The 12608-nt window shown below is 34.0% G+C and overlaps 1 protein-coding gene across 1 annotated transcript in view; it reads left to right on the top strand.

The window, feature by feature from the left end:
• The window catches only part of PTPRR (protein tyrosine phosphatase receptor type R), a 222931-nt gene that overhangs the window by 167734 nt on the left and 42589 nt on the right, over positions 1–12608 (top strand). The window contains exon 7 of the mRNA XM_039866018.1: positions 11315–11501. Coding sequence (XP_039721952.1) covers positions 11315–11501 — 187 coding nt within the window. The remainder of the gene's footprint in view (positions 1–11314; positions 11502–12608) is intronic.

Here is a 12608-nt window from a genome sequence, read left to right as displayed (position 1 = left end):
TTCTTTCTTTCTTTCTTTCTTTCTTTCTTTCTTTCTTTCTTTCTCAATAAAACTTTTAATAAGTGCACAGTTTTCCTTAAAATGATGCTATGATAAAATTATAACAAAGATTGATCATAAGATCTTGACAACTTTTTACTGCTCTCTAATTCCTGAAGAGTTTTATCACTCCAAATGAGTATGGAACCCCATACTCATTATCATGACTCCCCAGTTGCCATCTTAACAATATTAAGATGTTTTCATTTATCATGGATATATACCTGAGAGGAATTGCTCAATCATATGGTAACTATAGGTTTAACTTTTTGAGGAGCTGCCAAACTGTTTTTCCAAAACAGCTACTCCATTTTATATTCCCAACAACAATGTATGTGGGTTTTGATTTCTCCACATCCTTACCAACACTTGTTATTGTTTATCTTTTTATTATAGCCTTCCTGGTGAGTGAGTCCGGAGTGGTATCTCCTTGCAGTTTTGATTTCATGATGCCTAATGATGTTGAACATTTTTTCTTATTTACCTCTGGATTCTCAATTATATTCCACTGATCTATACATCTATCCTTATGCTAATGCCACACTGTTTTGGTGAGTGTGGCTTTATAATAAGTTTTGACCTCAGCAATTATGAGTCCTCTAACTTTGCTCTTTTTCAAAATGAATTTGGCCATTCTGGATTCCTTGCATTTCCATATGAGTTTTAAGATCAGATTGTCAATTTCTGCAAAAGAATCATCTGGGATTTTAACAGAGATTGTGTTCACTCTGCAGATCAATTTCAGAAGTATTGCCATCTTAACAATATTAAGTCTTCTAGTATATAAACATGGTATGTCTTCCATTTACTTCAGTCTTCTTTAATTTCTTTCGATGATAGAAAGTGCAGTTTTTGCAAAGTATTTTATTCTCTTTGATGATGTTGTAAATGGAATTGTTTTCTTAATTTTGCTTTCAGATTATTTATTGCTAATTTATAGAAATACAATTGATTTCTTAGATTGATTTTGTATCACACAACCTGAAATGAGCTTGTCTCAACTTTTTCAGAATCAATCTCCCAAATGCTAGTATTATTTTCAATTTTTTTGTGTGTGGATTCCTTGGGGTTTTCAACATATGAGATCATGGCATCTGCAAATAGAGATTTCTCTGCAGATTGCAGAATTCAGTTTTAAAACTTAGGCTGCACAACTAGAAGTTGTAAAGAAAAAAAAAACGAAGAAGGTGAGAAGTATATTTTATGATGACTCACATTTTAGCTGAGTTCTATGGATCATTGTGATCATGTGGGTCATTTCTGGTCTTGAAAGTAAATCAGTATATTTAATTTAATTGTAATGTTCAGTGCTAAAAGAATTTTTTGATAATTGCTTCAAGAAACAAGAAGTTATCATTGTGTTACTTAGAAAATATCATTGTGTGTGTGTGTGTGTGTGTGTGTGTGTGTGTGTATAAACTAAAATTAAAAGAAAATTTCCTCATTTCAGAAAAAATGGTTTATTCATTGAGGCTTATTAATATTTCTTCAGCATTGAATAATAAAATAATTTTGAAAATTGCTTCAGCACCATCTTTTTCTTTACCAAGTATATGAACTTGGAAAAACTAAACTTGGGAACTAAAATTAGAGTTCTCATCATTTTGTTCTTTTGTTAAAAGGGAAACAGCCTCCTCACCATGAGTGACAGTCAAAACAATACCAAATGCCAAAAAAAGAGTTAAAATTAATCATACTTAGTTACAAGACAAAGTGTTACATTTTTTTTCTTTTGTAGAATAAAATTACCACAGCTCTTTAGTGTTAATGCTCAGACTTCATTGATATTTAAATAAGACTCAAACTAAATATCGATTGTAATATTTTCTGTACTTGGTTAAGCTTGGCTTCTCCATCCTAAATTTTCGAACTCCTATCTAACATGATCCTGCAATTTTCCTATTTTCAGAAGGATTAAAGAAGCCAATAGAGCACAATAATTACACACAGCATTATCTCAACCAATTCATTTGCAACCATTCATTCATGCAGACAAAAGTTTTGCTTTCCGTGTATCCAAGACTGGATACAGAGGGAGGATTAAAGTCAAAGCCCTTGGGAGTTCACACTTTAGAGTAAATCATTTCTAGTGAGTACGATGTATTGAAGACACATTTTTAAAAATTGCTAAGAAGTTTCAGAGGAAAGACATCCTAGCATTTGGGTAATTGATTCTGAAAAAGTTAGGGCAAGCTCATTTCAGGCATAGAAAGCAGAGTTGCAGGTTCATTGGCCTACCTGGGGCACAGATCTGGATAAGACAAGACAGTAGATGAGGCTGGAGACACACATGCACGGGGAATGGATGAAAAAACATCTTATGTCAAAAGATGGCTATTTGTAAGTCTTATCATATTTACAGTGCTCAAATATCATTCTGGTGAAATCTGGAAGAAAACATATTGGACTAGGATATTTTAGAGTTAGGAAACCTTGCTAGGGAGCTACTGCAAGTTCTGAACAAGAGAAGAAGAGGGTCAGAGCTAATTCAATGTCAGCGAGCCCTAAGAGTCAGTCTTTATGCTGCTTCTACACTGCATGTGTCCAATGACTTCTCCAAACTCAAAGATTTTGAGTTAGTTTCTAAAATTCCTTGACCTAAAAATAATCATGGACATGCACAAACATTTAGATACAAAGCTATTCATTTGCAGTCTTGTCTATGATGCTGAAAAGCTGAAAACAGCTTATCATCCAAAAATAAGATATTAAATAAACTATAGTATATCCATACAATAAAATACCATAGTGTTTGATAATAGTGTTTAAATAGTGTTTGAAGACATGAAAAGATATTCATGATATACTCAGTTAAATAAAAATCAAATCATGAAAGAATACATAAAGTAAAAATCTAGATTTTGTCATGCATATACACACACACACACACATACACATGTAGACTTGAAGGATATACAAATGTTATTAGCAGTTACTCTAAGTGTTGGTATTATGAGATATTTTTCTTTCTTTTTATCTATATTTATAGTTTTTATATATTGAGTATGTATTATTTTTGAATCTGAAAAAGTTATTAATTTTAAGGATATGAGGTAAGAATTTTAAGGGCTTGAAGTATGAAAAATAGTCCCAATTTATATGACCATTGACTTTGCATATGTGACACTGCTGCTGACCCTTCATCATTAACAAATCTTTCCAACCTTGGCCTTCTCAAATATTTATCAGTGTATATGCCATGTAGCTCCCACATAGAGTGCATGGAGTGAAGTAAGAATTACCATGTGGTCATTATTAATTATTATAATCCTTCAAATATGTGTATTATATGCCAGATGCTAAGCTGGAAATATTTACATCTTTTTGTTTCTTTAACCTTTATAATGTGAATCAACCTTGTGAGTTTTATTATAATCCCTATTTGCAGATTAAAGAGTCTGAGACCAAAAGACCTTAAGTGAAGCATTGACTTAAACTCACATTCCAAGTTCAATGTTCAAAGAACAATGCGAAGTGATGGAGTTCTTTTTTTAATGACTGTTATTTTAATTTTGTAAAATAAAAAAAAGTATAGTAAAATTGCCTTGTTCCATACATATGTAAAATGTCAAATATTACTGTCTGAATTCAAAATTTTTTTATGTAATCACTCAAAAGGGAGAGCAACATTCTACTTAACAAAGTGAGTGCTTTCAAGTAGGGAAACTGATCATTTCCCACACCAAAAATCTTCTCTACATTTTAAGATTTTCTTTTTGCTTCAGAGGGAAATTCATTTATCATCTTCCTGGGCCTGGGCCTGGTTCCTTTTATATTTACTTATTACGATTCTTGTCTACAGGATTTCCTTTGGGAAATTTTACTACAGATGGTCACAGTACCTATTCATTTATTTCAGCTTCTAGAAATTAGTAACACTGCATTTATGTCATATTTAACTTTCCAAGAACTTTGAATATGTCACAATTTAACTTTCCTAGTACTCCATATCTTTTATTTAAAAAAAAATTTTACCCTCTCATATGTTAAGTGATCCAGGATGGTGATTAGTACTATATATAGTGTATTCAAAGATAAAGAGATGGAGAGAAACAGCAAACTATTCATTAAATACCATTACCCCTGAAATTTAAGTGATGGAATCTGGAGTTTTAAAGAATTGTGGAGGCCAGTACATTTACACATAGTAAAAGAATTCCATCTTTCCATTTCCCCGCTGTTTTCTCCTTTGTTATTCAAATGAGTAAGAAAATTTTTATCTTTTTCTTTTTTATTAAAAGTCCCCCAGGAAACTAAACTTGTGGACAAATTGAATGAGCAAAATTAAATAAGAAAAATCAAGTTGGGGGCAGCAGGGAGGCTTAAGTTCATTTTTCCCATCAAGCCAAGATTGTTAGATTTGTGATCATTATCATTACAACGCACAAGGAGAGAAGATTGGACTGAAGGTCCTAGAATCACATTTCAGATCTCGAGAGAATGTCAATATTAAACTTCTAACTTCTCATCATGCAAGATATAAATAACTAATAAAGAAGGCTCTGAACAAATTGTGTATTTCCTACAGAACAACAACAAAAAAAGAATTAAGATTTTAAAAGTTCTCAAAGATCAAATCTGTTTGCTTACATTCTGTCCTAAATTCTTCTTATAATCTTTTGATGCATATTTTTCCGTTCTAGTTTCAAGTACTTCAAGATAAGCAGCCGCCACCATTTCCCACCGAAACTTAATTTCATAATTCAGTAGTTTCAGAAGTATATCTTCCTGGACTACAAGCAAAATGCTTATTTGTTTTATTTTATTCTCTGAATCCCATTTCCATTCCTTATTGGGTACTAAATGAGGTGGTGGGCTGGAAGTCTGATTGCTCTCCGTAGCCAAGGTACTGCTAAAGGAGCAGTCAGATCTGAGAATTAGACATAGCCCATGGCCACATCGCTGGAAAGTCTATCTCTTCTGCCTAAATCCAGCTTCTAATATCCAGCATAGAGCCCCAATTACCAGGAAAATAAATGCCTAGTTTTGAGTTATTCCAACACTCAATTGTGGAGTTCTTGTATTTTTGGCTGGTTTTTTTTTTCCTCACCTCTTGGTCATTAAGAGCAGTTATACAGAGTTGAATAATTTCAGCAAAGAGTTGTTTATATTCTCTTGCTGAAATTGATATGTAGCCCTGGCCCATAATATTTATACATGTTTTCCTTTTTACTTAATTGTAATTAGCATGCTGTTTATTGCATTCCTTTTACTTTTCCTTAAGAATTTGCTTTTTCCTTCAATTGTTTGCATCGGTATCTTTTGAATTTCCTCTTTCTTATTTATTTTTTGGCATAAAAAATAATTGGTGCTACAGCGGGAGCTTGATAAAGCTTTTTATTATGTTCCCTTTTGTCCAACAGCAATCAAGAGTCATAAAAGAAGTCTAAACAGTATGTCCAGGGTTACACAACAGAAGAGAGGCAACGTTTTTAATAAGAATTTGTGTTCTTAGTCTAACACATTCTGTTTTTATTTAAAGATCTAAGTCTCTTTCTAATATTTCTGTTGATCTTTTTTCCTCTAAATCCTTTAGATTTTTTTTCCTTGTATCTTAATTTGAATTTTCTCTTAAATTTTTATATTTGTTTCATTTTTTAAATGTCCTTCTGATTCTATCCTCACTTCTTGCCATTTTGGTTTATAGGTACTGTGGAAAAAATTCATATTCTCTTCTTTCAGTAAGGTAGTATTTTCTTCTCCAGATTATTAGTCAGTGATGTTAGTTAAAAACCTATTATTCCCACATATATAAAAATCATCACTTCTTTAAATTGTTCAGTAAACTGTTAGAATTATTGATAATTTATATGAGGGGGGAAAAAAACCTAAGTTATTCTCACTTTTACCATAACCCAAGATAAGTTACAAATAGATTTAGGGATTAACTTTTAAAACATCTTAACTTCCAGGAGAATTTCTATGTATTAAAGCAAAGTAAGATACCACAAAAGAAAATATGAGTATATTTAACTGAATATAACTCTAAAAATCCATAGTATTTTAAGGCAACAATAAACTGTTGCAACAAATAGTCTGAAAAATAATTAATATATATTAGATAATACTAATAAAAGTAAATACATCAGTGTTATAATGTAAACACTGAGAGAGCATGAAGACCATTCTCAAAGGTAAGGATCGATAAACAAACAATAGTCATATGAAAATGTATCTCTAAGGAAAGAAAAATCAAAACCGTAGGCTGCGGCCATTACTGCCTATAAAATAGCAAAATTTAAGTCAATTTAAATGTGTTTATGTGACTATGAGTGATTTAGTTCCTTTTTTTAAAACCTTTAAATTATACAGATTTTCTACAATGAGCATGTTATTTTTATAATGGAAAAAATAACACTTTAAAATATATATGGATGTATATTTACTCTCCTCTCCAAGCACAAGGCATGACTAAGAAATTGTCACATTTTTAAGTTGATTTTACTCACACAATTTCCTAATTTCACCATATTTAGATAAACCTAAATAGTTTGTTCCTTAAAAATAAGAATTAAGAAAAGAGGCTTTTTTTCCAAGTTAATGACATCCGTTGATAATATGTCACAGCCAGGGTAGATGAGTACTTATCCTGACAAAGGCTGTTTTGTAGAAAGTGCTCTCTGTAAGGTCAATAGTCTGTGCAAGTTTGACTCCATAATTGAACTTACGACATTGTCTGAAGTGTTGAGGTGAAGTGCTCTGGAATTGTTTAGGATTGGGGGGAAATGGGTCTGCCATAATAAAGGGAAATTTTAAGATAAATAGGTTATCAAGAAGGATGTATGAATGTATTTTTCTTTCGTGAAAAATGTGTAGATTCTACCCAATGATCTCCAAGCATTAAAAATAATCTCAGTGTAAACAATTTTCAAGTTTTTGTGAAGATCTCTTAAAATAGATCTCTTACAGAAGCAGGAGGTGAGAGTTATGTAGAATTTTATTTATTATCACTCAAATTTAATAACAGTCATCACTTTTTATAAGCAGTTTTCTTATGATGCAGGACAGGGCAAATTTTCCCAAGAGACAGGGAGAACAAGCCCTGCACCAAGAAAATGTCCTTTGACGGAGAGTGAAGAAAGAATTCAACACACACGCCAAAGTTTGAGTCAAAGGAAAGTTTATTAAAAGGGTAACACTCCACAGACAGAGTGTGGTCTCCTCAGAGGCAGAGAGTGAGAGTGACAGTGCAAGAGACAGTGAGAGACAGAGTAATGACACTGAGAGGGACTCTCAGAGGGAGAGAAACAGTAGAGACAAGGACAGTGAGAGAGACAGAGAACAGGCACTGAGAGGGACCCTGAGTGTTCGAGGAATTCAGTCTATATGTCATCCTTTAGTTCCCATTTCCTTTGATATGGACATGCAGTGAGGAAGAAGAAGAGTATGTAGTGTGAAAAGTAAGAATATGTAGAGTGAAAGGCCTGCTGGCAGTTCCCAGCCTTTAATCCATAGGCTCCCCCATGGTTTTAGCCATAGGGAATGACTCTTGGTTTCTGTTTCCCCTCCACAGGTGTGAGGAATGGGCTGTTAGCGATCCCAGTAGAAATCTTCCATTGTGCTGAAGGTGTCCTTCTGGCCTGGCTGTAGGGCTGATCAGCACATTGCAGTCTCTGATTGTGGCTTGATTAACAATCGAATTCTCTTTCCTCCTCCCTACATTACTTACACTATCTGGTTAATCTTTGTAATAACCTTCTGAAGTAAATATACTTAATCATTTGTTTTACAAAAGAGGAGGAAACTGAGATGAGTAGCCCAACGAGGCTGAGTAGCCCAACCAGAGATCCGCCACGGGGCCATGGGAGAGGCAGGATTTGGGCCCAGACATATATGACGGTAAAATTGAATTTGTACTCTTGAATACTGTATTGCCTCCACATTATACTTCAGTAATCTTGACTTTCCTCCCAACCACTGACTCCAACTCCATGTAAGGCACTGTATAGTCTAACATAACCTGCCCATTATACCCTGGCTTTTGAGTGGCAGAACAGAAAGAGCTTGGGTTTTAAATTCTAAGTTGAATTGAACCTTTGCTCCACTATTGTGTTCCTGTTAGTTATTTCTTCACCTGTAAGATAAGGAAAAATAATAACTCAGAGAGCTGCTGTGAAGATTGAGATACCATATGTGAAAGTGCTTAGAACAGTGCTTGGCAAATAATAGATGTTTAATAAATATTAGTTTCCTTTCTTCCTTTGCCAGACAAAAGTCATTCTTCCTTTACTAAGTCAATTTACATGAAAATGCTTCCATTGTTCACGGTTTATCACAGAATCCTTAGAAAAGTTACTTACAAAATCAAATGGATGTTAAGTGTGGGATCCCAGAGGCTTTAAATCCCAGGTTTGGGCAAGATATGCTGTAGGAAGCCAAAACAGAAGTTGGTATAACCTGATGTTCTGAATTCTCTCTTTTATGGGTTTGAACAGACTTTTCTAGTCTTGCAGTTTCATGATCCTTGCCTCCCTCTCATCTCTCCTACATAACCCTGTCCTCCAATTCCAAAATACATTTTCATACCACTGAACTCTAGCTTAAACTGCTTATATGCCATTTTTCAAAGATGCCTTATCATTTCCTGTTCCCACACTTTTTCTCCTGCCAGGGTCTCTCTCTGAAATAACCCTCTACCCAAAATGTCTCTGTTGAACTTTTATTTTCAAGGCTCAATTCAATGCCTCCTCCTTCATACATCTGCTCTGACCACTCTAGATGGATGAGAGCTCACCTTCCACTAAACACCTGTAGTACTGGGGTCACTCAATTGACAGATTGCAGATACTTTTGTCTTTTGGAACTGAAAGTTGACTGAATGGAATAATGGTTTAAAATGGTGTCTGATTGGCAATCCCTTAAGTAGCCTCTCCCAACTTCTTTCTAAAATATCTATGAAACCAGCAAAAACCAAATTCTCACAAGTACACTAAAAAGTAAGACCAATAAAGTAAGACAGAGAAAGATAAATACCATATGATATCACTTACATGAGGAATCTAAGGAACAAAAGGAACAAACTAATCAAAAATAGACTCACAAATATAGAGGACAATCTGGTGACAGCCAGAGGGGAGGGGGATTGGGGGCTGGGAGAAAGGGGTGAAGGGTTAAAGAAGTACAAATTAGTAGCTGATAGATGGTCATGGGAATGGGGAGCACAGCACAGGAAATGCAGTTAGCATTAATGTAATGGCCAGGTGGAGAGTGAGAGGAGAGAAAAGGGGATAGTTTTATAAAATATATAAACTTCTAACCAATATACTGTACACTTGAAACTAATAAAAAAAATAGCCAGTTGAACAAAATTAAAGTAAAACCAATAGACAGCTTATTATCAGAATCAGGAAGAAATTTCTGACAATTTAAAGGCCAGAAGAACTGGACTGAGAAACTTTAAAAACTACTTTCCCACTAAAAATAGATTAAAATTCTTGGCCTCAAAGCAGAACCAATCTTTGCTTCTCTTCAACCATTTACCTTTTACCCAGAAATACAGGAGCCTTTTCCATCACCATCAACAGCCTGCCCTCCACATACACAGAAAAAGGGAGGGGGACAAACATCCTCCTAATAGGTTGGTGACATCTTATGGGTATCCAGAATGTTATCCAATAATCCCTAATGCAGTGATCCAAAAGAGTGAAAAATAATAATAGGAACTAGAAAAAGTTTTTTATAAACATGCCAAAAAAAGCAGGTATATCAATATTAATTTTTTAAAAAGTCAGAAGTGATGCCAAACAAAACTAATGGTAAAGAAAGTATTTAATATTGATAAAATTTATAATGAAGATATAATTATGAATCTCTTCAAGAAACATAATTATCTAAAATACATATAGTAAAACCTGATCGAAATATAAGAAAAAATAACAAACATAATTAATGTGAAAGACTCACATACATATCCCAGACTTTAAGAAATCCGGTAGGAAAAAAAGTAAGTACAAATACTTAAATAACTGCCAACTAAGAGCAGGAATTAAAAACTACAACTACAAACCATTTCGAAATTAACCAAAATGACAACATCACATACAAAATCATAGAATGACAGCAAAGCTGCAACCAGAAGCAGATACAGAGGAGGCAGGAACTGATGTTATGGTTTAATAAGGTTTTTGTTCTATGTTCTAATAATTTTCCAGTTTAAAATTAAGCTCTGGCTGCTTGAATAGTTTCTGATGTAGTATTCCATAATAAGCATGTAAAACATCATTCAAAGGAAATAATATGCTGGGCCTAGTATCTACTCTTATTGTCTTTACTCTCATTTGTCTTGACCTGTTTTCCCCTGCTCTCCATTTCTTTGAGACATCAACCACTTGGCACCATATTTAATGACCTGTCACATATCTAAGGCCCCTCTAAATTTAACAATTCTTATGAATACAGTCTCTGGTTTTGACCCTCAGTCTCACACATGCTATTTTATAGTTACTCCTTGGTCCTACACAGCTAATGTTACTGGTAAGAGGCACTCACACCTTCTATTCAGGACACAAGGGGCCTTTATAAACTTGGAAGAGCCCTACCACTCCTCCCAATGAAAGGAAGGAAATTACAGAGGGAAGATAAATTGTAACTCAGAATAAGGGTCTGTGATCTCTATGGTCCTTATGAATTTATCACTGAATTAAAGAAATACATACATACATATTCAAACATACACACATATACATGCATATGTACATGCATACATAAATGCAGGATACAAATGCTATCTTTTAGGGAATCAGTCAGTTATAAAAAATACATACATTTTTAAACCTTTAAATTCTATTTCAATAACGATAATTTGAACCAAAATAAAGGGATGTGTTTTCTCAAAGCTTTCCATGTCTAGTAAAATCATGACAACAGAATATTGGTGTCAAAAATATCAGATGGCTATATGATTTATATACTGGACTCTCAGACAAACATAAAAATAGTTGGTTTGTGTTACATCTGATTTCTTCATTTGAGTGTGATATTTATTTTTCCTAAATTTTTCACTTCATATGATTAGCCATTTTATTATTTCTATAAATAAAAACATATCCATTAACAAATGATAGTACATATTTCCAACAATAAAGTTGTCAGTTCCCTGTAGAGAAACTATGTATAGATGCTATAGTCAACTATGGCACCATAAGAGAAAAAGATATTTGGTCCTTATTTCTGTAAAAGTGCTCACTGAATTATGCATATGTACAGAAAGGTAATTTTGTGCAATCAAAATAATTCATTTGATGATTAAATCTAATAATATTCTTCTCCAATATAGACGAGGGTCCAACGTATCTCTTACATTAGACATGAGTAGCTTGGGGAATATTGAACCCTTTGTGGCTATTCCAACCCCACGGGAGAAGGTCACAATGGAGTATCTGCAGTCAGCCAGCAGAATTCTCACAAGGTCACAGCTGAGGGACGTCGTGGCAAGTTCACACTTACTCCAAAGTGAATTCATGGTGAGCCTGCTGTTTATTAATTGTTCTTCATTAAGTATTTTGATAAACGAGGCATCAGAGGCACATACTAAAATGGCACAACACTCCACTGAACAGTAAAGAAATGATTACAGTTCAGAAGGTTAAGTGCAAGGGTTTTAGATCCACCCTGCTACTCATTGACTATTAATGTGTTCAAACTAGAATGTGATGGCTAAATAAAGGCAGAGCTGGCCAGACAAAGAAGCGGCAAAAAGGAGCTGGGCAGAGAAAGGGCATTACAGGAAGAAGGAACAGCCTTGCTGTAACAGTTTGGAGAAGTCAGGGATGACATCCCAGTTTTTTGACTTGAGAAACAGGGTGCATATAGGGTCCTTTAATAAAAAAAGAACACAGGGAAGATCAGATTTGGGTAAAAATGATTCCAAGTTTCAGCTGAAAATGATGGTGACTCATCAGTGTTGCTTTCTAACAATACTTTCTAACAATTAGCTCTAATTGTTGCCCAAAGGAAACATTCATTTTATAGATTACTTTAAATCTTAATTTGGTTCTACATCTTAAGCTATAACTGTTAAGAATAATAAATTGATCATTCTAGGGTCAGTACATATGTTTGCAACTATTCTCATGCTGAAAGATCCAGCAATAGTTAGATCTACTGTTAGCTTCATCAGCTATTATTAGGTGTTTAAAGAAAAACATAAATGTACAATTTGTTAGTTAGACTTTGTAGTGTCATCTTTTTATATATGAAGAAAATGAGACTTAGATGATACAAGCAGTCAATGACTATATGACTAGCCAAAGGTACATCTAGTATTTTTTTTCTAGAACCACAGATAGTCTTTGTTTTTTGAGATAAGCCCTTAACATAACCTACTTCCCTTAAAGGAAAGATGGGGCCAACAGGGAGTATGGAAGAGAAAGATAATACTGGAAGATGACAAATTGTCAGTGTGAGTCAGAAAACAGGAATAAAGATATTGCCTACTCCGTGGCTTTGCCAAAACAGACTGACCTGCTTGAAATCACTAAACATGGATATGTGGTTGCTACTGACTGTTCAACAATTTTGCTTATTTTGGTAACTTAGACTGAGAAGGTATAACATTTCATTGGAGCAGA

Source organism: Pteropus medius, unplaced genomic scaffold (genome assembly GCF_902729225.1).
Source record: "Pteropus medius unplaced genomic scaffold, Ma_sr-lr_union100, whole genome shotgun sequence".
Taxonomy (NCBI): domain Eukaryota; kingdom Metazoa; phylum Chordata; class Mammalia; order Chiroptera; family Pteropodidae; genus Pteropus; species Pteropus medius.
The sequence above is the reverse complement of the archived record's forward strand: the minus strand, read 5'-3'. Positions and strand labels throughout refer to the sequence as shown.